The sequence below is a fragment of the Gambusia affinis genome, linkage group LG03 (assembly GCF_019740435.1).
Source record: "Gambusia affinis linkage group LG03, SWU_Gaff_1.0, whole genome shotgun sequence".
NCBI classification, from domain to species: Eukaryota; Metazoa; Chordata; class Actinopteri; order Cyprinodontiformes; family Poeciliidae; genus Gambusia; species Gambusia affinis.
Window position 1 is genome coordinate 14,957,167 of NC_057870.1, and position 24,408 is coordinate 14,981,574.

Below are 24,408 nucleotides of genomic sequence, written 5' to 3' on the forward strand. Positions count from 1 at the left end.
GTAAAAAATTTCATTAGAATATGCTTTGAAATGTCTTTTATTTGCAGAACAAAGTGTTCCATTCACAAAGACAGCAGAATGACTTCACTTTGAAATTTTAAGTCAGAACATCAGATGTTTGAGTTTGCAATTCTACCCATAAATAGCGTCAGCAGCTTGTAGTGTAGGAGTGTTGCTCTTGAGGACCGGAACTGGACTGTCCTGCAAAACTTGATTTTAGGAGATCATAGACCTCCAGGGGTTTTCACAAAGGGATTAGTCTCATTTCTGGATTCTTTTATATGTAGGGGATAAAGTATAATTTTTGACCAGAAGACAAAAAAGCTGGATTTAAAAGCAAAACATCTAAGGTATCAGAATAAAGAAATTTTGCCATTGCTCATTAATCAGATTTTCTTTGGTGCATAAGTCTAAACCAAGATAAATGGTTTGTGTTGGAAAACGGAGATGGAAGCTTGTCGTGAACAAAAGCAAATTTGCACCATTGCTCTTGTCGGTATTGCAGTCACATTATTAACAAAGAATATATCTTATATTTTGTCACTATACCTTTGCATCCAACATCGCAAGTGTAACATTTAGGACAACAGAAAAAGTTTCAATTTTTCTTTAGAATTTATCTCCAAAGATTTAAGCAATTCCGTCCAGCAGGTGGCACTATTGTCGAGGAATAACTTAATTTTGTCACTCAGATATATATAAAAAGTCTTATATTTCGACTATTTAAAAGAAAGTTTGAGTACAAAAATAAATGTCCTGACAAGACATAATTTGGAGAGCATCATGTGCTAATGCACGCTTAATTAAATGTAAAAAAACTTAACCAGCTCAAGAACAAGTTAAGTTTCCAACATGACTAAGTAACATTTGTATCATTTCATAAAAGTTTAAGGTACTATGGTATGGAGGTTTGTCCTGAAGTGGTTGAATGGCTGTGATACAGAAATAGTCTCTAAAAACGACATTTTATGCTCTCTGCAGATAAATATGTGAAGACTAGCATACACAATCCCCACAGTAAAAATACAATGCACTTAATAGAAAAACTGTTCTGGACATTAAAACTGTGTGGATTAAAAATAGATGTTTTGTTCATGGACAGCTAAAAAACCTGAATCTACAGCCAATGACAGTGTGGCTTAATTTTTGATTAAACTTTCTTTCCTGAAAATATTTAAATATTGTGCAATTATTTCAAACAGCATATAGTTAGTGTACACATGTAATTTTGTAACACACAAGTTTAGAAGGTGGGGCACAGAGTTTTTTTTTTTCTTTTTTCTGACGATATCAGCTAACACGCTCACCTTCTGACCAAATATCAACTGTGTCTTTATGTTACAGAAGTGGATTGTTACATATTACTTAAAAACCTTCATGAGTTTTCACATTGGGATTTTAGAGAGTTTTGAATGTCTGTAATAAAAAAAAAAAAAAACTTAAAAAACTGTTTTTAGGATCTCGTCTTTGCACACATCAAGTCCAGACCAGAAGAAATGAACTGATTTCAGATTGCGGGAGCTTGAAGGTTCTTGAGATTGTGGTTTCTCGTGGTTTAATGATGTTTGCCAAAGAGCTGCCTGTCCAGTTTAATGAGCTGTCGGAGGAAACCTCTGTTTGGGATCACACCCCGATTGTCTTTCACAGCACAAATAGCCTCCACAAGAGAGAGCTTCTGCTTCAGCATCAGGTAAGCCAGCACCAGGGTGGCAGAACGACTGACTCCCACGTGACAATGCACCAGAACTTTCCCTGAGATTCAAAGAAAGACGAGAAATTTAGTACATTTCTTCTGAAAGTGGCGGCAATGGTTTGTAAGCGGTTGCCGTCTTACCTCCTGTGTTCAGTCCTCCATGGATGAAGTCTGCCGCAGCCTGAAAGTTGATGCTCATGTCATAGTTGCAGGAGTCGTGTGCCTCAATGCCCATGTAGGTGATCTTCATTTGCTCGTATGTGGTTGGTTGCCCCCTTCGTTTGCTGTGAGCTGCATTCAGGACGTGAGTGAAGCGATGCCTGGACAGATCCGCAAGGTTTTCTGCGCTGTCTCTAAAAATAATAATAATAATAATAATAAAAAAATACACAACATATTAAATTTAAGGACAACAGACCAAATATGGTCAAACCTCTGTGAAATTTTTTTTAATATCATTATTTAAATTTAAAACAGACAAATAATCGCCTGGACAAACAGACAGCAGAAAATTAAAAAATGTTCAAGAAGGAGCAAGTGGATTTTCTTATGATTTCCTGCCTCTCTTGTACTCCTCAACAATCATCAAATTCAAATTCTGTGATTATGCACACAGTCTTGCCCAATAACAGTGATTCTGAGAGAAAGCCAAAAGAAATGGAAAACTAAACATTACAAATCACTGTCTTCTTTGCAATCGATGGTGATGGTGGCAGCATCATGCTGTGGGAATGCTGGTAGATGGAGCTAAATCCAGGTCAGAATTGGGGAGAAAACCTGTTGGAGGTGGCAGAAGAATCGAGACTGACTGAACGCTCAACTTCCATCAGGATGCAAAACTCCTAAACATACAGACGGAGGTATAATGGATGTGTTTAGATCACACCATGTTCATGTGTTAGAATGGCCTAGTCAATGTGAAGACCTGTGGCAAAACTTATTTGAAGACGCTCTGGATTAAATCTGAGTTAGAGCCGTTTTGCTTGGATAAAATCTTTAGTTTGTATATGTGGAAATATGGTAGAGGCATCAAAAAATCATTTTGCATGTTGTGTGAAATGGAAAGCAAACCAAAAAAATAAAACCTAATAAATTCATAACAGAAGTAATGTTCTGACATGATCTTCCACCAAAAAGAAAATACAAAGTATTTTTAAAGTTATTTTATGAATTAAGCCTGCAACATAGTGACTGAGTGATATGTAGACCATCTAAGGCACGCATAAGGAAAATAGCCTGGCGCTGCGGTATGCCTTCATGGCCTGGTGTCAGTGGAAACTCTCACATACCGCAGCTGGAGTCGGTGTAAGTATCCAACGGGAAAGGCAGCTCGACGACTCTTATGTTACCCATTTTGTTTTTTTTAAAACTGATTTACGAGCCGTTTCCGTTTCACGCGCACACTTGATTCAAACAGAGTTCAAAGCAAGTGAGCAACATTTTTCCAACAAGAGGAAAAGATGAGGTTCTTACTGGTCCCCGATGTAAAGCCTCGGCCACACTTCATCTGCATGGCTGATGATGGCTTTGCCTGTGAACAGCAATCTTTCCAGCTCAAACACTGCCAAACCAGGCGAGCTCAGGTCGATTTCCACTTTCCGACGTGGTCGTTCATCATTCCAGGAAGCGGGAAGCTTGGACGTGTAAGACATCGCTTCTTCCTTTCCCAAGACGCCTCGACTTCAGATGTGGAAAAGTGACCCTTTTTTTCTGTCTATAAACTACTTAATTGAACCGACTGGGGGAAAAAAAAAATCACAAAAGCTTAATATCACTGATGTTTAACAATATAATCCATGGAAATCCTCAGAAGCCTGTGTGTCAAACACAACAGAGTGAATACCACAGGTGGCGTTAGTCTCGAGCTTCTTCTTCTCTGATTTACTCACCACGACACCGTATGTTTGAGTGTTGCCAGGACATTTGACCCTTGCATTAAATCCGGGCTGCATGCCTTCAAGCCTTCAGGGCTGCACGTTATGCTTTTGAATTAAAATAGCAGCCTATTTAAAGATGTGAAAGCTGGTTAGAAGAGTGTTGCTCCAGGGCAAGTTTCCACTTGATGGAAGGACAATTATTTTCTTTATATATATATATATATATATATATATATATATATCAGACTGAATAATTGCTTTCAGGAACAAGAAAAATAAATGTAGCTCATAGAAGATGTTTAACTGTAATACAAGTCAATATAAAACAGTGAAGAACATAAAAAGAAGGGAAAACAAAAAAAGTGAAATTGACTGAATTGTAATCAAGAAAAGACTTCCAGCTTTTGTTGGCAACGTGTATCGCAAGCGAAAACAAACAAAAATAAAACACAATGCAAAAAATGATTTTTCATGCAAACCTTTTGGTTGTTTTTAATATTCTCCTTCTGATCAAATATAAAAATCACCATATCAAATATGGCACTTTTTCTTCTTCATTTTTCAAACAAAAACAAGAATGTTTGAGATGGGGGGGGGGTGAGAGGCGTGTAGAGACGAAGACCTGCAGTGCACATGTGCAGTCCAAACAAGAATCTGTGCCGCAGGCAAAATAGTGAACAAACTCCAACTTAACCCTTGTGCATTTAACACTGTCTTTAAGCATACATCTTTACTGAAAATGTAATATTCTACTTTCACAGGTGTAGAAAAAGTGAGGAAGAAAACTCTACTTTTAAAAAGGAACTGCTGACATTGTCCTTCGCTTCTACAGAGAAATACAGGGTGTTCAACATGTAGGTCTGATTTTAGGTCTCCACTCTCAGTGGCCCGGAGGAATCAGGGCAGCGGTCTTCAGGGGGGACGGGGGGGTGTGTTTCACTAAATCTGCTACAATACTGGCTGAGTGACAGGCTGTGTGAGTGATTATCTGACACTACAGTGCATGCAAGGCTGAGAATAAGAGAAACACTGCACCAGCTGCTGCAGAGGCATGAGGAGGCGACTATGAGCAACTAAGTGCGTCCCAAAGCCGTTACAAGAGAGGACAACAGCATGACCATGCAAATGTTACAGTAATCAGTCGAGGAAGTATGTGTTGCCCTGAGAAGGTCAGGATGAAAACGGACCCAATATCCTGAGGATGGTCTGAACGTGTGGCACGACGTAATAAACACAAACAGCAGGACCCAGCGCCATGTTGGTGAGGGCATGATGTAAAAGATGAGGGTAGCGAGCTCAGTCACTCACAGAGGCTGAAAGTCACTTATGATATACAAGTTTTATGTTTACCGCCAGCACAAAACATTCCTTAAAGGATTTTTTTAAACTTTAAATCAGAGGTGTGTCTTTTCCTGTGGGGGGACAGGGGGGGTCTATGTCCGTTACCTCATCTAAATGATAATGACAAAATGTCAGCAAATATTGTTACAGCTCTGCAGAGGGAGACTAAACACCTCTGTTTGACCATGGAAGATCTGAGCAAAGAAAATTATAATAAGCGAATAATAGGCAGATAAATAAGGTTTTGTTCAGAAAGCTTTCTTCTCCAGCTGGTCCAGAATGGCCTGAATTCTCTGCACGGCCTCTTTGCGGGCTTGTCGAACAGTCTCCTGTCCCTGAGTCTCCACAGAGTCCAGCTCCAGCAGCTCTTTGGTCAGCAGTTCCTCCAGACACCGGTAGCTCTTGTCTGTTTTTTTCCCAACGAACTCATCAACGTCTTCCTGAAGCAGCTGAACCCGGGCCATGACCTGCTGGACTTTGGCGAGCCCTGGGTTGTCGCTCAGTGGCTGAGGTCCGACCGGAGCGGCTGCTGGTTGGGGCTCGGGCTGAGAAGGACTGGGATCACTTCGCCCAGCTTTGCTGTAAATCTGAGGAGGTGAGCTTATTTCAGCGGGCTTTCCATTAGGGGGATTCGGGGCTGGAGCTGACCTGGGTTTAGGTCCCACCTGAGGGGTTCGCTGTTGCTGTTGGTCCTACAATGCCACAAACACAGAGTGTTTAAGCTTTACAACAGCAGTTAGAAGATTATTATTGTAAAAAAAAAAAAAAAAAAAAAAGGAACAAAGAATAATATCTTAAGTGCCATACAAAAGTATTCACACTACTCTCACATTTTGTCATGTTAGAAAAACAAAATTAATGCATTTTGTTTGCAATTTTCTGTGATAAATCAATATCAAATGATGCTGAATTAAGTGGGATAACAATTATAAGTAACTTTCTTGTTGTTTACAAATATAAACATGAAAATTCAAAAAGCGTGCATTTGTATTTAGCCCGTTGGGAAAAAAAAATGGGACAAAAATAAATAAGACATGCCCTGTGTCAGACTGGCCACCTGTCCAGGGTGAACCCTGCCTCTCGTCCGAAACGCACCAGCAACCCTCCCACTCCCACTAGGGACAAGAGTGTACAGAAAATGGATGGATGGATAAATAAGACAGCTGAAGCTGATCCAGAATGCTGCTGCTTATTTCCTCACTTAAACCAGGAAGAGAGAGCACACCATCCCAGTCATGCCACTGGCTCCCTTGTAGCTCAGAGAATAGATTTTAAAATATTTTAGGTAGTTAATAAATCACTGAACGGCATAGAAGCAAAAATATATTACAAATCTTCTGTTGTATCAACTAAGGTTTTCTGGTTCTACTGTACTCTGCACCCCCAGAATCAGAATCAAAAATGGAAACGCAGCATCCAGTCTTTATGCTTCTCTAATCTGGAACAAACTTCCATAAAAATGCTAAACTTCTGAAACACTGAGTTCCTTTGAATCAACACTAAAACCTAGGGCTGAGAATTGATTAGAATTTAGCCTAGTATAAGTCCCTTATTGACTTTCATTGAGTTAGGAAATAAAATAATTCAAATTATGCATCATGTTGTATTTGATTCCAACAAAATTAAAGCTGACTTAAAGTCAGACTTAAATCTTTCTGTCAAAGTGAATTTCATTCGAACATGAAATGCAACTTTTTGAACAACAGGTTGTGTGCAGCCACATTTCAAGACTTAAGGCATCTCCAGCAGAGGAAAACACCTTCTCAGGTATTGTTTACTTTTTGTCTCTGCCATTTTACCTCCACGAAAGAGGCAGCTAAAAATGAGGAAGAGCATCATTCTGGCTGATCTCTACAACTAGTCGTATTAAAGAAATTAAAATATTAACGAAAGGTTCATTAACTCAGCTCACGTGTCAATAATATTATGTAGATTAATACCACACAGACTGACATCAAATAGCTTTTATATTAATGAGGAGGGTTTAGGCTTACTACTAATGAAAACACGACATTTAAGATTATAATATTACAACAGACCATAGAAAATTATTTTAATGAAGAAAGGTGGGTCAAATGAAAAATGTGTAATACCGGTTTACATGTTATTTTCAAACTGTACTTCTGACAAACGAGTATCATCGGAACCCATATTAAATTTTACAGAATACGACTATAAATGCTGACCTGAAATGAAAATTATGCGTACAGTATGGCGCTAACATTAATACAATGACCAGGACGGGGAGGAGTATAACGTTACCTGGGACATTTACTGCAGATGACTATGTGCTCGAAACTCCCCCCTCAATAGTCACCGCCGTCGCTAAGCAACGTATCAAACACTTTACAATCGTACAAATCAGCCGTATGCTTTCTGGCCAACAGTTTGATGCATTCATCCTTTTATTGTGATTAGCCCAAGCATCGTTAACGTAACCATAGCGCTTCTGTCGTGACGCCATCTTGGATACTTTCGGTCGCGAACGTAACGGCTCTAATGCGACGGCTTTTTGAAATTAACGACGGCTCCTCACTGAGAGCCCTTCGTCAATGTATGGGAGGGGTCGTTGTGCTACAAACATAGCAGCACAACAACCACACCACGTGAGAAATGGAAGGCGAGAAACCAGATGAGGAGGAAGAGAAAGATCGCAAGCGAGCGCCTCCAGTTTTGTTTTGTTTTGAGACTTTTTCTGCTCAGCTCTCTGTGTCAGTGGCTCCGCTCTGCTCGCAGCAGAGATTTGGTTTGGTCAGTAGTATGGCAACCTTGTGGCCAATCACGTGTGAGGATAAGGGATCAAACCATTGTGTGAAAAGAGAGAGGGGGCCGACGCGGCAGTCAGGTGTGTCTGTCCCTTCAGTCATATCTGCTACTGTATGAAACTACAAGCTTTGCACATCTAGAAACAATATTTTTGCCAATTTTTCTCTGCAAACAGTTTAAACTCAGTCAGATTGGATGAAGAATGCTTGATTTAAAAAAAAAAAAAAATCTTGCCAAAGATGTGAAAGTCTGAACTTTGCAGAGTTTCACACATTAATACCCTTTCATCAAAACTATTTAATTGTAGTTTTGACTATGTTTAGAAAGTGAACCCTCACTGCACTATAGTTTGTTCTTGTCTCCAACTGGTTTCCGTCCAGCGTCGTCCTTTATTTAGTTCCATCCATCTTACAAGGAATTTCCCCTTCCCACTTTAAAACAAATTTAAAAGAGTTGTGGATGACTGAACAGTTCTCCATTTAAAAGTCAAAGCTTCTGATACTTTGTATAACCTAAGTCTCTTTCAAACATCTGCAACATTTAAGTCTGACCTATAGCGGTCTATATCAGAGCAGGAGGAGCTAAACACAAATGCAGGATTTTCAAATATGTCTTTGAAAAACAAATCTTGAAAACCTCGACATATTTGGCTTCTGCTTAGTAAATAAGCTGAGCTACTGCATGAATCTCTTTTTTTTGCAGCCGCAATGTGACAAAATAAGTATGAGTATTTAGGCAAGATGCTGAATGTATCTCAACGAATTGACTGCAGTTATTCTTACCTTGGGCTGATAGGGTGGTGGAGCACCAGTTCCAGTTCCTGGCCATGCTGGAGGTTGTGCTGGACGGACATGATTTCCATAGTGGTTTTGTGAAGGCTGCTGCCCTGGGTGCCACTGCTGCTGTGAGGGAGCATACGGCCCTGTGTGTCCCCAAGCATCACCCTGAGGGCTGGGATGGAGCGGCTGCCCAGTGGGATAGGGGGGATTTGAAGGCACAGCATGTCCACCTTCACTGTAGTGGGAGTATGGTCCAGATGGGTATCCAGGACCCTGAGGGAGCAGCCAACACATGTTGGTTTTTAAAACATCGTTTCAGTATTGCGCGGATTAATAGATTTGTTTAGAAATCAATATGACTTTAAGGATAAGGTTTTCTCTAAGCAGAAAACTGGAGCAAGTCTCAGTTTTCTGAGACTTGCTTCATACTTATGGATAGTCACATGCTTATGGACTGTATGTGACTCCTCACATACAGTCCATAAGTGTTCACCTGCTGCCTTCAGGCAAACTTTAAAAGCAAATCCAGCACAACGCTACGGAGCTTACCTCAGGCTGTTAAAAAATCTGAACTAAAGTTAGGATTATGCACCTTGTTTTTATCTAGGGCTGTTGTAAAGGAATATTTTAGTAATCAAGTAATCTTTTGATTATTCTTACGAGTAATTGGGTAAAAAAGATAAAATAAAACATTGGTAAATCTAACATAACAGCAGTACTACTATACTCCAGGCATCGTGCCAGTCATTTTAAGGATGCTTATTGGTTCCCCGAGAAACGACCCAGACATTATCACCACTCAATAAAATCCCCAAGGCCGCTGCTAACACTTAGCTTCCATCAACAACTTAGGCAGAAGTGAGAGAGCTGTGTAACACAAGTAATAACCCAGCCGGAATAGGTGTATTAAATAATAAAATATAACTTAACGACGCTTCGAGGCAGATGAATTTTCCTCAAGGAATTTTAATAATCGAGGTACTCGAATCACTCGAGGAATCGTTTCAGCCCTATTGTTATCCAATATTTTTCTCACAAATCTGCTATAAATCCAGGAGCTTCCTCACCCCGTTTACTTGTCTGTTCCACAGTTCAGAATTAGATAGCAAACTGATTTGATTTGTGCATTTCAAGTGTAACGTTATCTCACCCCTTGACAGTGCGGACCAGAATAATGATGATGCTGGTGCTGGGTGTGTGGTTGGCCCGACGGCCCACCGCTCTGGTCAGCCGGACAGCCTTGGCTAGGGTAGGAACTTCTCTGGGGGTCAGCACAGTAGAAAGGGTTGGATGGATGAAAACCACTCGCTGGATACTGGTTTTGTGCAGTGTTGTAGACTCCATGGCCGTTTGGATAGCCTCCTGGCATTACCTTTAACCAAAGCAAAGAGATTTACTATTTGTAGAAATGTGCAGTTTTATGTAGTTGTAATATAAATATGAGACAAATGAAAAGCATTCAGGAGATACTTAGGAAGATTAGTAGATTAACTCCAACTTGTTTCGACCAAGGCAGGTCGGGTTGTGTTGCATAATGAGTTGTACCTGTGGATTGTACTGTTGCTGAACATCTGATCCGGAGGGATAAGTGTTTGCATAGTGTCCAGTGGAGTGAGACTGTGGATACCAGTAATGTGAAGGGTAACCTGGGTACTGGGGAGCATCCTGTAAATGCAATATGCCATAAAGAAAAAGCAGTGCATTAATGTTTAACAGGAAGTGGTAGCTGACATAGTCAGGCTGCCTGTCCTTAAACAAACAATATCTGATATAACAATTACAGTGGCTCAATTACTGCGCTGGTTGGACCGGTTTAGGACAAACTCTTCATGCTCTGCAGTTAAGCTAAATTTACTCACGTGTCAGATTAAATATTGTTCACATGAAGGTTATGTCTAGGGAAAAAGCCAAAACCTGAACAGGAGCTTTACAAGCAAGCTAGTTGTAACTATTACATAATGCCAGCTAGCTCAGTTAGCTGTGCAGCTAATACTTTAACAGCTCTCTACGTAAGCCACTTCGGTATCATACACCAATTCCCCTAGGTATTATTTTCTTGATATTAAACACATTACGTTGCGTTTTTTAAAGCAAATATGACTATTTAACCTGTTTTCATTCACTCACCATAGCGCTATTCCAGTTTCCGTGGTTATTTCCCGAGTTACAAGCCGAGGGCCAGTCAGGTTTCAGATTTGACTGCATTTGATGGTGATGTTTTAGCTACGTGCGTTTGCGGCCAGCCGTCCCGTCATCTGTCATTGTAAAGAACAAAAAATCTTGAACTAGCACAGCGATACTTATTTAAACTGTCAGCATTCCCAGAGCGGTTTCTTCGCGGAAGTGCAGGTCGTCAGATTAAAGTCAGGAAACGATAGTCAGGGGGAGCTAAGGGAAGCACCGGCATGTCCCTTTAAACAAACAAAGAGGAAACAAAATATCAAGATGTCTCACTCAAACGCATTTTTATGGCATCGTGAAAATCTTTACAGAGTGATCAGCCCTAACGTGTACTCTAAATGTGTTTACATTGCAATAACAGAAATGTAAAATTATCGGTACTACCTTGTTGTACTTATATTTTTCTCAAAATACTTTTTTTTTTAAACTAATCTTATGAAACTGTACAATATCAATAGCCTATGAACGATCTTTGGTGGCACATCTACTTCAACAGACTATATTAAGAACTGACAAGAATCCAAAATCGACTCAAACTATATAATTTTAATAATAAATTAATTTTAGTTTGTCTTTTGTTGGGGTCTTACTTCGAAAAGTTTGATGTATACTACTTCAAAACACCAGGTATTAAACATTTTTATTTTATGGGAATATGTGGGTCACTACACACAAAGAGTAATATTATATTTTTGTTCTATAGCATTTAATATGATGTTGACCAACCCTTTGGAGATATTAAAGCTTCAACATTTTCCACCAGGTTTAAGGGGAGCGCGGGAATTTATGACCATCTTTTCCCATAGTCTCCACGCCAATTAATTGAAAAGTATTGTGGTAGATTGAGGTATTGAGTATTGTGGTAGATTGAGGTCAGGAAATTCAACAAACCTGTTTATTCTTTCCGTTTTTTAAGGAAAAAAGAAATAAATTTTAAGGAAAGAGGAGGGAAATATTAAGATACTTGTGTAATTTTTTCCAGTCTCGTAGTAAGATATTCATAACTACAAGCAAGTGAAAATTTCCTCACTTTTGTCGCAGCAAGCACCGTTTACATGAACCAGAAGGTGGCGATATTGCAAGTCAAATGATGGCAACCTAAGTTAAGTAGTAGTAGAAGAAGAAGGCACTTCCTGCGCAAATGTTAAAAGAAACACATTCCGAAATATTCATGGCTTGACGGTAAATAAATGTGCTGGAAGTGAAAAATACCGAAGCTCAAGATGAACTATGTACCAGGGACGGCAAGCCTCATTGACGACATCGACAGTAAGCTGGAAGCATTAATTATTCCTCATTTGCACAGAACATTATGCTTCTATGGAAAGACTTGAAATATTCGTATGGACATTAAATGTGTAATTTAGCGCACTTCGTGTTCGGTTCTACCCTGCAGAAAAGCACCTGGTGTTGCTCCGAGATGGCAGAACTCTGATTGGTTACCTCAGGAGCATCGACCAGTTTGGTACAGCTTCTTTAGATCAGCTCCACTTTTATTTATTTTTTTTCTCCACACTAGATAATCGAGTCGAATCAGTTCAGTTTGCTTAATTAGTTCACAATTTCTATATGTTTTATATATTTTACCGACAACTCTCTTACATACGTCCTGCTTTTGTTTCTCAGCCAATTTAGTGTTTCACCAGACGGTGGAGCGCATCCACGTGGGGAAAAAGTTTGGAGACATCCCGAGAGGAATTTTCATCGTGAGAGGGGAAAATGTAGTTCTGCTTGGAGAGATGGTACTGGCATTCTCACTTTGCTCTTTTTGTTTGTTACTATGATGCGAACGGGTGTCCAGCAGCGTTGCGTTATTGCAAAATTAAACCAAAAATTGCTGCTGGTCAAGTGTTTGGCTAATTTGGAGGAGATGGAAAATATTACCAGGTGGCAATGATGATGCGGTAACATGCGTTTGTTTTGTGGCTAAGAATGCAGAAAAAGGTGATCATGATTTCATGTATCACTACAGAGGTATTCTTTTTTCTCGATTGTAAGAGAACAGGTTTAATGTAATGCATGTTTTAAGTTATATTTACAAGTTCTTGACACTTATCGCAGTTTATGCATTAAGTGTATCAAAACACCTCATTTGGAATAGTGATGTAGGAATATTTGCAAAAGTTTCTTTGCCAAAATATACAGTTTCCATTCAAATTCAATAATGAAATAAAATATTTATTTACCCCAAAGGACAACTAAATGTCTTAAAATATTTCCAGTTAGTCGTTGTGGATTGGGATTCTGTGGGCAGGACGGATCTCTGGTAGCAGTCGGTCCTGCAACAAACCTAAAAAAACTGTGACTTAAGATTGTTCCCGTATGATAGTCTCATGACTGTGATGATATAATATAGGCTCAATTTCCAAGTATCCTTGTAAAAAAAAATTTTTTAATTAAAGCAGGTGTATGTTATTAAAAGCTAAAATCTTTATTCTCAAATGTCCAATACATGAGCTTCAATAATTGACCTGGATAATATTTGTCACCGTTAATTGACTTGAAATTGTTCTTTGTTCAATTAAGTAGAGTATGTGGACTGCCATCAAAAACATCTACAAAAATGCTATTGGGGCGTGTTAGAAAACTGAGTGAATTATATGAGCAGCTGGCAACAAGAGTTAGTAACTTTAAAAAGCTAAGAAAATATCCTTTTATTTCTCATGTAATCTTTCTTCATGTAAGGCACTTAAAAACTAAGTTGAAAACACTCAATCTAAAGTCCAAACCCTACAGAAAAATATTCTATTTTTGAATATTGAACATACTTTTAAGTGAGCGGAGTAAGATCAAAAACATGACACTTTTGGAAAACAGAAAATAGTAATAGAGATTTCTTCTTGTCACTGCAGAGACAGCCAACCTTCTAGGCCAACGCACAGAGCAAGGCTGAGTCACGGAGCCGGACGCTTGTCACACTCTAGATGTACATCATGTATTGAGTCCTAAATACAGCCTGTACTATTACGTTAGCTTCAGAATGCTTTCTACGACAACTGTTGGTAGCAAACATGCAGAGCTCTCCACCATTTTTTATCACCCCTGATAAAGATGTGTAAAAAGCCTTTAAAGGAACTTGTTTTTCTTTTGCGTGAGTTTCATATCTCTCAAAGAAATGCCGAAAAAGAAATCCAGCTTTTCTTTTGACTACATTCGTTTAGCCAGAATACAATCACGCATAAAGAAATACAAGTTACAAAATGGTACTCCGAACACTTCATATAAACATAATGTAACTGGAGCATTTATTCTTAACCCTGGTTTTTTCGAAAAGTAATGAAGTTTCAAGGAGCTTCCAGTTAATAATCTATGACTTTGTTCTACTGAGGTAAAAATATGACGCCACAAAGGGACATTTCTCTTTGCCACACTTCAAAGTGTGAAAAAGTAGATAACAGGCTTCTTTTTTTTAACGTTATGGGGCTGCATACATTGGTGTAAATCATAAAATGTCTATAAGGCAAGAAAATGCCGCTAACCTAAACTTGGTTTGTATGTACCGTTAGAGCTACTATTAAACTAGGAAATGAGTAAAAGATTAAAGCCGTTTCTCTCCAACATACTAGATGTAATTCCACTGTAATTTTTAACTGGAACCATGGTGGGATGAGCTGTTCTGCAGCACACACTGCAGGTGTGTGTGTCGTGTTAAAGATCAATTTGTGGAAAATCCCTTCATGCCGATTGTCATTTGTTGTGGAGGTTCGGCTTTCTTCTCTTCCAAAAGCCCATCGAAATCTTCTTAAGATTTTGTTGATTCATGGACTGCTTGACATTCAAGGACGCAAAAAAAAGTGAAGATTTTTATAAATCTTCACGTTTATAAATAAAAAAGTGAAGATAGGGCATCAACTGGCCTTTTAACAGAATAATGACTCAATACTTATGGCCAAACAACACAAAAATGGATCACCAGGCAAGAATTAACCCTCTTCCAACGTCATCACATTCCCAAATCAAAACAAAAAAACCTTTTGAGTGAGCTGAAGAGAGAAAGATAGAGAACCAAGGACTATGGTGACCCAAACGGATCGTGTAAAGAGCAGTAGTTACGATTTCTCTGTATGCTCTAACCGGGTAATGTGTAAAGAGAGAAATTGTAAGAGAAGATTGTTGTACAAAATCTGAACAGCAGGGGGTGCCGATGAGAGCAGCGGGGGTGTACTTGTGTTCAAGTAAATGTGCTAAATTAAACATGTTGTTTGATTTGAGGTTATTCTGATACAATAAAAATATCTATTTTTAAATATTTTTATACATATTTGCTAGAGGTGTCTGTAAACATGGAGGTTATTGTTCTGTCTGCATTTACCGGTACATAAATCCCAGTTCTATCTTGTATAACCTGTTTAAATTAAGGCTAGATCAAGTGTATGGATGTGATACTAACATGGTCATCGCTTTGATTTAGAGTTTTGTCTGATTTAGTCTCATTTACCATTTTAGGTTAATTTAATCAGTCATGCGTTTCTCATCATTTAATTTTTTTTTAATTGCTGGTAAACGGGTGTAAATGCTGCTGCTGATTTTTTATTGTTTTTTGCTTTGATGAAACATTAGTTGCAGAACGGTCGGGCAGTCAGTGTTTGAAGAAGCAGAGAACATATTGTCTGGATCTTTAGTAAAGTTGCAGGTATCATAAACAGTTGGGCTGTGACGTGGAGTGTGTGTTTTTCTGCAGGACGTGGATAAGCCCTGCGACACCATCCTGCAGCAGGTTTCCATCGAAGAGATCCTAGAGGAGCAGCGGCTGCAGCAGCAAGCCAAGCAGGAGACGGAGAAAGTCAAGATGCAGGTCCTGAAGGATCGAGGCCTCTCCATTCCCAAAGCGGATAACTTGGACGAATATTAAAGCAGCTTTCTTTCTTTTTTTGTTTTTTTTCCCTCACGAGCCTTTTTCTCAGTTTGTATCGGACTGGTAACTTGTACCTTTGATCCGAGGAGTTTTGTGTTTTGTTAGTAGAATTATCAAGTTGGATCTATTTACTGTTCTGGTCGATTTTTATTTGAAGTGTTTGGAGGAAAATGTGATTAGCTCATCTCAGTTTTGCAAGATCATGGCAGTAAAATAAATGTAAAAAAAAATGTTTTCCCAAATTACTGTTAGTAGTTTTGAGTATATAGAAGCACTTTGTATTTTGTCACAATGTGGTGAGCTTTCATGTTTGAGGATGTCTGCGTCTGCTAATGATGAGCACTACTTTCTCAAATAAAAGAATGATTTGTCATTATGGGAGCTGCTTGGGAAAACGTATAATCAAATCATCTAGTCGTTTCTCTGTCTCTGATGTATGCATTGCTATAAAAGCAGTTTATTTTTAGAATAACCCATCAGGGTGCGTCCTGCAGAGTGACCTCCTCCACGGGACTTTGCAGATCTACAAGCAAAAAGCATCATTCACTGTGGCAATTGCATTAAGGCAGATCAGTGGCTCAGACAGCCTGTGTCCTGTTGTAGAGATCATGGCGCGTCCGTCCGGATAGATCGATCCTATCTGCCCTCATCAGTCAATAATCCGCCTGTTAATTGTTTGGACTAATGATAATCATGTAACAGAGCTCCCGTGCGGGAGACGTATTTTGCATGCAGCCCACTATTAAACCAATTATTGCCACTGCCACATGGTTTTACCCTCTTCCGCTGCTCAATATGTTTAATCTCATTAGTACCAGAACTTGTTTTAATGCAGGGGAGAGACACAGCCTGTCTGTGAAGGGAAGGTTCCCTGAGAGATTTAAGGTAAATTTATAAAGCGTGTGATTTCCTCAGGTCTTCAAAATAAAAGTGGTGAATTTAGTGTTTAGCTTCAGTTTTTTAGTAATAGTTTTTTTTTTCTTTTTTTTTTCAATTTAAAGGGAGGGGTGTTAAGTATTTTTTGCAGAGTTTAGTAAAATACTTGAAAACATTTTTGCATATATTTTCACACCTCTTTCACAAAGACTTTATCCTTGCCAGACTCTTCCTTTGGTGCTGTGGACCTCTGCAGCTCCTCCAGAGTTCCCATGGGCCTCTTCTCAGTGTATGTCAGGGATCCTGAGCTCCAGTTCTCACAGGAAGGTATTCTGCAAACGTTTGGAGCAGTTTATAGTCCAGTCTACCTGAATCAAGCTTCATTACATTCAGCAGTAATGAATGCTCAAATCTGCTAGTGATTTGAGTATTTGATTTATGTGTCCTTCTACCTGGAAGACGTAGAAGGACGAGGTCTGAAATTAGACAGCAATGTAGCTCCATACTCTTTCTATTTCTTTAAACCTTTCAATCTCTTTCTCCCTGGCTTCTCTTCCTGGTCTTCATTTGTTCTCTAATGTTTCCTAAGGATCATCTGAGATCAAAGGACGTCTGTATTTATCATAAGATTGAATTACACTGCGTCGCATTCTGTTTTGTAAACATGTGTCTTCTGAAGGCAGTCGCTGAGATTCTCAGAGTAAAGGAGTTTGAATCCAAATGCGTGGCACATTTTTTAGATTTAGGAAAATATTTAGAAAATTATGGATCTTTTTTTTTTATTTTGGAATTATTCGCTGCTGAGTGTAGATTTAACACGTAACGTTCCAATAAAACACGTTCAAAATTATAGTTAAGAGAGAAAATGTCAATAACTTAAAGGTGTATGAATACTTTTACAACTGAGATGGCAATGTTTTATGTTTTAAGGCAGAACAGAAGTTAAAAGTCCGATCTAAAATTATTTAGCAGGTATTTCCATTACATCTCTATGCAAAGCCCCCTTCCCATAAGGACTGACATGTGATGCCAACAAAGGAAGTAGCATTAAGTGCGATCGAAGTGATGGCTAATAGCCCTGGTCCTAAATCATCCCTGGATGCCCTTAGAAATTACATTTACGAAGATCAATGCGCGTTTTCAACAAATCAATATTCGAGGAAAAGTCACTCCCAATCATTTGACCATTTGTAATTTTACATAATTCACCATTAATAAGACAAAGAGGTACACAATAGAGATAATGACACACATTAGACCATGGTTGTCTTTGTTCATTCCATTTTCAAGCTCCATTCAAGCAGGGAGCGTTTACATCATAACATCAACAGATAAGAGATTTATTTGTGCTTAGCTGTAGATTCCTCAGGGTGTGGATTGAAGTGGGAAGTTTCAAAACTGTTATTAAGTCTACCTGCCTTAGCAATTAAGAAAAATGGCCATTAACCAGCTTTAGTTTCAATATAGACCCATGAGTATCAGGATGTGAGTTTTTTTTTTTTTTTTTATAGGCCCTTTAACATTATAACAGACAATTAAGTCCAAAATTATTCATATTTGTGTCAGATTTATGTTTAAAGTAAACTTCTAATCTTACCAACATGTTTCCTTTGATTTAAACTAAGCAACCAGCAAGAGAAAAAAAATCTGTGGATCAAGTTAAAGATTAGGGTGATGACAAAGAGGCCTCAACACATTGGAGCTCAGAGGTTTTGATTGCTGTGACCCCAGTAAAGATGATTAATTTTTGTGAAGGATATAAATGATATTTGACATGACTTGATTTCTTAGACATAATTTATTGCCACACCCGTAGGCCCTGGTTCCGTCTTTATCATGTTCTCTGCACATAGTTTCCTTGGAGTCTACATGGAGATGAAGCCTGATGCATTTCACCATTTTTTGACCTGCATTTCTTGCTTGGAGGAACATGACTAGTGTTTTCATCGTCTGCTTCATCATCTGAATCATCAGAATTGACCTCAATGCTGCTCACACTTCATACACATCTCCTGTATGTCACTGTCATGATCCAAGATCATTTTCAGCACCTCCAGGGCTGTCACTTTTTTACTTCTGCTGGTCATCTACTGAAGATCTGAAAACAACTATATCCTGCAGGGTGTAATGTTTTACTGGGGTCAGTTTGGTGCCATATCCACTACAGAGAAGATCTTCTCCTAATGAAAACTGCAATACATGTGTAGGTAGTCCTATAGATGAATTAATGCTGCAGTCCCATGTTGTTCCCAAATAACTTACTATGACTTCATAATTTTCAAATACTTTACTATTGTTTACATTCCTAAAAATCCCACAATATTAAATCAATTCAACCCATATGAGTTTTATGTAAAGTACAATGTATTATACGCATTAATAATAATTACAAAAAAAATATTTGGACCCCCCCTCTGCCCCTCTAATCCATTTTCTACAACCTGGCCCAGTCGAGATGTATTTGCATTATTTGTACGTGCTTTTATTTTGATGCATAATCTGGTGGCTGTAATGCCTGCAGCTTGACGCCGCTGTGGCAGAGAGGCCCAGCCTACGCTGATTACGCACCAGCAGAAGGAGGAGGGGGGCCGAGCCGATGTCCCCTCTGGTGCACTCAGCCAACCTCTACCGTTGTAAAGCTGGTGCTACCCTGGTGTGTCGGCGTAAAGGACCCGCCGAGATAACCCCCGATTCGCTGGCGTCGAGATCCTCCAAGTTGGCCGTTTTCCGCCTCGGACATCATTTCGCACCCGCGTTACGCATGGAATGGTTTTGGGGGGACTGGAGTAGAAATGCAGCGCCGCACGTCCAGCCCACAACAAGAACCATGCCCAACTTACACTGCAAGCAAACCTATGCCATCCTGTTTTATCCTTTACGACTTTGATATGAGAGAAATCTGCTCGGATCTCGACGAGGAGTGAAGGAAACAATCCCCGCCGCCGGCACCGGCTGAAGGACTCTGTTTTTCGCTGCAGAAGCTCCAGTAACCCAAACCCCCCCCTCCCTCTCTCTCTCTTTCTTTCTCTCTCTCTCTCTCTCCCTACCCCGAGCCCCCTTCGTACCCCCCTCCGCGCGCGCGCTCAGCATTCAGGATTTTCCTCTTTTTGATGGAGCTGGAGAACATAGTAGCCAACACTGTACTGCTAAAAGCGAGAGAGGGTAAGTCGAATCCGCAAAGAAGCTATGTGTGCATAGGGGGGTTGGTGGGGGGTGGAGGGGGGTAAGCAGGCTCCGGCTGGGTGACATTTTGCGCTCAGTGTGCAGAAAAGATGGGAATGATCGCAGAGTTAGCATCAGCCTGCGGATCGTAGGCTCAGGTAGACCCTACAGATGCAACAGAGAGAGAAAGAAAGGGAGGGGGGGATAGGAGAGGGTGCTTATGCAATACATAACTGACAACATGAAAACACAACCATGATATTCAACTCTTGTTAAATGAAAACTCTAATTGATTTATTCCCTCTGATTTTTGACTGATCTTCTGCCACCCCTCACTCCACCTTCCCTCCATCCCGCTTCTCCAACACATATGTAAAGGGTGCTTGGGGGGAGGGGGGGGGGTCTGCCTTACACATCCGCTTTCGCTGCCTGTGCAAATGAAGGCGCCCTTTCGCAACGTCTCTGTGCGATGAAGCACGCATTGAGGCAGGGAGAAATAACTCCTTTCTGCACAGGGAATACATGAGTGTAGGCTGGCGTTTGGATGGCGATCCGATGACGTGACCGGTGTTGAAATCTATGGGGGCAGGGGGGGTCTGCAAAAAGAGGCTCTCTGGCTGTCAGTGTGGAAAAGAGTCAAATGTCTTGAGAAGGCCACATGCAGCTTCAACTGTGGGTCTGAATTGATAGCGGGGTCCATTATCTCCTCCTTTTGAGGAGGAAGGCCCGAATCTGAGCGTGGAGTGTGAACTGACTGTCTTCTTTGTAGGAATCGGTGTGTCAATCTCTGCAGGTTTTGCATTTCTGCCTTTTGTTGTAGTCGTCAGCTATTTTTTAAAATTTTTATTTCCATACGCTCTCCTTAAGTGGGATGAATCTGTCACTAGATTGGTGACACAGGAGTGTGAAACGTAAACAAAAACAGAGGACCGTATAATAAAAAAAATAATAATAATAATTTCCAAAAGGGAAATTAAATGTTGTAAATCATATCGTTCAAAAAGTCACAGTGGATGGTGATTCTGTGGGCAGAGGGATTCTCCTGTAGCAGTCAGTATTGTAATCTGAAAAAGCCTCTGACTTTGCTGTAAACCCGTTGCTGTATCTCAGTCCCATGACCCTGGTGACATGACAACAGCTCAGTATCAGGGCAGCAGAGATGATATTCCACAGCAACATGTCCTGGACGATACCATCAGTTGTTAGCAAACACTGCTAATCCACCTCACTTGCTTTTGCTGCTCCTTTTTAAGCCTCTGTCTGCTCTTTTGACCCTCACATTTTATTATTATTATTATGTACGGGATAGATTGTTTGAAAGTCTGCCTTCTCTCTCTGCGTTTTCATTCTGCTCTGCATCCATGGAGTCTCCTTTTTAAACTGTACAGGATTTTGGGGTTATAGTTCAGATATTTATTTGAGCTTTGAGGATGTGCCTTGTTGTAAAAAGTAAACGGACAAAAGCAAAAAAAACAAAAAAACAAACACCTTGTTGCCACAGTTATGGAAAATAACAATGGTCAATAAGTAAAAAAATTGAGAGCAAAATTGCAAAGCTCCACCCCCCAAAAAAGAACAAAAGTCTACAAAAATAGGAAAAATACTAAAGAGGCATTATAATGTTCCCATGCAATTTTTTCCCCCCAAACACTTTGATAATTAGAAATACTGCCATATTCTTAAATTGACACTATAAAGCTCTGTGAAATAACATATTTTTCGGCACAGCAAGTCAGTAACTGTTGTACCTCCTAAAAATATTTTTCACATCAGGAGAACAAATAATTTGGAGATTTCACCACCGACAGCGAAAAATGTCAGCAATTCAGAGGAGATTTCTGTGAACGACGCTTTCCAAAAGTTGACACTGTTCACAGAAACACAGTTTCAGATGCAGTTGGCGAAACACAGTCGTGGCAGCATCATGCCAGGGAGATGCTTTGTTTTCAGTCATGAGGCTTTTTCTTTGCAGAACATCTAACCTGCAGTGGGTTTTCATGCATCGCCACAGATTATATAAGGTCTGGCTATTCTAACACAACATGCCTTCATCTTGTCAGTTTTATTGGAGTCTAGACTGCACGTAGCAATGTCTATTTTCCCATTTTTTATGGGTTGTAGTGTTAAATTAAACCAAAAACAAATTTTTATTTCAGGATTCTGCATCATATTTAAATTCACGTGTGTGCATCGCTTAGCTTTTTTTCCCGCGTTGTGTTTGTCTATCTATGAAAATCGAATAAACTACCTTGAAGTTTGTGGCTATAAAGTGACACAGTCTGCAGTCTCATTTAACATCAGCAATTGATGTTATTCACACACACTCACAATTGTTAACCATCGTTTGGTGAGATTCTGACTCCACTCCAGCATCCTTCTTCCTTGGAAATCTCTGTAAAACAAGTTCATATCCCAAATACATCATTCCGCTCACCATGGGGAATTTAAAGCCGGTGCATTGGCGAAGGATGCTCATTTACACATCTGAGGTTGGAGACACACGTGGTTTCCCAGTTTACCTATTTGGTGAACTTTTCAGCAGCTTTTCCAGCTTTGTCTTTCAGGGGATATTATTGGCAACGATGACAGAGAGGTGTTTTGGGAGGAATCATTAAGCGAGTAACTAGAAAGCTGACGAGGTATCAGAAGCACATTTGCGCATGGATCAGACTGCGTGCCCCTTTAATGGCAGTGGAGAACAAACTGGCCGGCAGAATCAAGCTTCATGAATTAATAAGAGCAGCTAATGACCCACAGCAAATCTGGCTCGTCCCAGCTGCTCTGTCGGGGCTTCGCTCGGCCCGTCGTTCCTAGGAAAGACACGGCCTCTCTGAGGCGATATTTGAAGTTTCGGAGCAGCTTTATCAACGTCTCTATAAATGCTTCAGTGTGAGACTGCCCCAGCAGATTTGCAGCCGTGCCCTCACCGAAACATGTCGCAGGTTGTTGCGAGTCCATTCCTGGTCAAATCGTTTACCAGTGAGAATCATTAGAGGTTTTGTATTACATGGCCCAGTGCCACTGCTCTGCAGATTCCCCCCCCCCAACCCCACACACACACACACCTCCCCCGTGTGACGGGAGCGTCTCCCTCATGCGAGAAAGCGTGGCAGAGCGAGTGCACAGGTTCACCTCGGATCACGGACTAGCAACGGGCCGGAGAATGTAAATTTCTGTTTGTTTACGCGCGATCATCTCGAGCTGGAGCTGAAGGGAGAGGCGAGCCTTGTCTGTCCAAAAAGCTCCCAGCTCCGCACAACAGGAAGGCCCAGTTTACACTGCAGCCTTTGGCTTGTTTATGCCAGCGTCCTCACACATCCTGCATCAGTAAAACAGTGTGAGTGACAGCCATGCACAGAATTAAAAAGCTGCTGATGCACCCAGCAGAACAGGCGCTCTGTCGACCAAATGTCGCTCCTTGGACACACAGAGCGATTTGGAAAAAGTATTTTCCCCCTTACAGACATCTTCTGCTTTTGCTTTCGATGTCACACTTGAATGATTCAGATCATTTTCAAGAAAATGTAAAAAATAAGCGTTCAATTAAGGATTTCATTTATAAGGGGAAAAAAGCTTTCCAAACCAACCTGGCCCTGTTTGAAGCTATAATTGCCTATATAATGAACCACATTCACTTTAACTAGAATGTTGCCTATAAAGACATACTTTAGACCGAACCTGTCTGACAACAAGAAGTAAACCAAAAGCAACAAATCATTCCCTAATTTAAAACGATAGAAAGCTGACAATTTAAAAAAAAAAGTCAGTCTGGACAGGGTTATAAAGTCATTTCTAAAGTTTTGGGATGCCGAGGAACCACATTAAGAGATATTATTCACAAATAGAGAGAAAACACGAAACAGCGTTAGTATTTCACCAGATTAGTCAGCACATCCAAATTACTACAAAAGCGTATTCATAGGTCACAAAAAAAACAAATAAAAAAAACAACAAAAAAAACAGGATAACATCTATAGCACTGCAACACTCACATGCCTCAACCTGGGTCATGGTCCAGTAACGATCTATAGAAGACTTCAAACTGCAGCAAAACCACACATAACACATGATTTAAAAAAATACACCTTGATAATCTCCAAGTGTTTCAGGAAAACATTTGGTGAAATGAGAAGACAAAAGTGGAACTTTTCCAACGTGTGCGTAATGCTGCATCTGCCATAAAACCGACACGATCCATCCATTTTCTGGTCACCCTTCGTCCCTAATGGGGTCAGGAGGGTTGCTGGTTCCCATCTCCAGCTACATTCCAGGCGAGAGGTGGGGTTCACCCTGGACAGGTCGCCAGTCTGTCGCAGGGCAACACAGAGACATACAGGACAAACAACCATTCACACACACACTCACACCTAGGGAGAATTTAGAGAGACCAATTAACCTGACAGTCATGTTTTTGGACTGTGGGAGGAAGCCGGAGAACCCGGAGAGAACCCACACATGAACAGGGAGAACATGCAAACTCCATGCAGAAAGACCCCCGGGCCGGGAATCGAACCCAGGACCTTCTCGCTGTAAGGCAACAGCTCTACCAACTGCGCCACTGTGCAGCCCTAACCGACACGATGTTTCAGAAAAAAAGTATCACCGTCACAAACACTGATGTCAGTTTAATGGTCTGGGAGTACGAGAGGACCTGGATGGATTATAGTCACCGAGTGACCCGTGAACCCTTCATCATGAGAAGGTCACTTAGGATATGAACAATGAGCCGAACACACCAGGAAGGTTTTAGAGTAGCCTAGTCAAAGTCTGGACCTTAAGTTGATCGCGGTAGCACAAATGCACATGAAATCCTCCAACTAAAGCCATTCTGTAAAGAAGAGAGGTTTAAACTTCCTCCGTGGCTGCATCTCAGTGCTC

General features: G+C 40.3%; 4 protein-coding genes across 6 annotated transcripts in view; 2 read left to right on the forward strand and 2 right to left on the reverse strand.

Annotated features, from left to right (window-relative positions):
• Window positions 1–19: 19 nt before the first annotated feature.
• Window positions 20–3,609, reverse strand: LOC122828720 (dual specificity protein phosphatase 26-like). Its single transcript, XM_044112534.1, has 3 exons — window positions 3,167–3,609; window positions 1,835–2,046; window positions 20–1,752 (listed from the first exon to the last, which is right to left on the reverse strand). The coding sequence occupies exons 1-3, from the start codon at window positions 3,343–3,345 to the stop codon at window positions 1,556–1,558; spliced, it is 588 nt and encodes a 195-aa protein (XP_043968469.1). The 5' UTR covers window positions 3,346–3,609; the 3' UTR covers window positions 20–1,555.
• A 416-nt stretch (window positions 3,610–4,025) lies between these two features.
• On the reverse strand, window positions 4,026–10,893 carry bag4 (BCL2 associated athanogene 4). 2 transcript variants are annotated; one of them, XM_044112533.1, is made up of 5 exons: window positions 10,584–10,872; window positions 10,002–10,121; window positions 9,607–9,717; window positions 8,460–8,729; window positions 4,026–5,603 (listed from the first exon to the last, which is right to left on the reverse strand). In XM_044112533.1, the coding sequence occupies exons 1-5, from the start codon at window positions 10,659–10,661 to the stop codon at window positions 5,160–5,162; spliced, it is 1,023 nt and encodes a 340-aa protein (XP_043968468.1). In that variant the 5' UTR covers window positions 10,662–10,872; the 3' UTR covers window positions 4,026–5,159. The 2 variants fall into 2 exon arrangements, with proteins under 2 accessions (XP_043968468.1, XP_043968467.1); XM_044112532.1 differs by having other exon boundaries at window positions 4,031–5,603; window positions 9,607–9,828; window positions 10,584–10,893.
• An 845-nt stretch (window positions 10,894–11,738) lies between these two features.
• lsm1 (LSM1, U6 small nuclear RNA associated) lies at window positions 11,739–15,868 on the forward strand. The gene is made up of 4 exons (XM_044112536.1): window positions 11,739–11,906; window positions 12,034–12,102; window positions 12,264–12,379; window positions 15,319–15,868. The coding sequence occupies exons 1-4, from the start codon at window positions 11,861–11,863 to the stop codon at window positions 15,487–15,489; spliced, it is 402 nt and encodes a 133-aa protein (XP_043968471.1). The 5' UTR covers window positions 11,739–11,860; the 3' UTR covers window positions 15,490–15,868.
• A 3,015-nt stretch (window positions 15,869–18,883) lies between these two features.
• grk5l (G protein-coupled receptor kinase 5 like) overlaps window positions 18,884–24,408 on the forward strand; it is a 40,373-nt gene continuing 34,848 nt past the window's right edge. Inside the window, exon 1 of one of the 2 annotated variants that reach the window (XM_044112529.1) lies at window positions 18,884–19,530. In XM_044112529.1, coding sequence (XP_043968464.1) covers window positions 19,479–19,530 — 52 coding nt within the window. In that variant the 5' untranslated portion in view covers window positions 18,884–19,478. The remainder of the gene's footprint in view (window positions 19,531–24,408) is intronic. The other variant, XM_044112528.1, reaches the window with a different exon arrangement.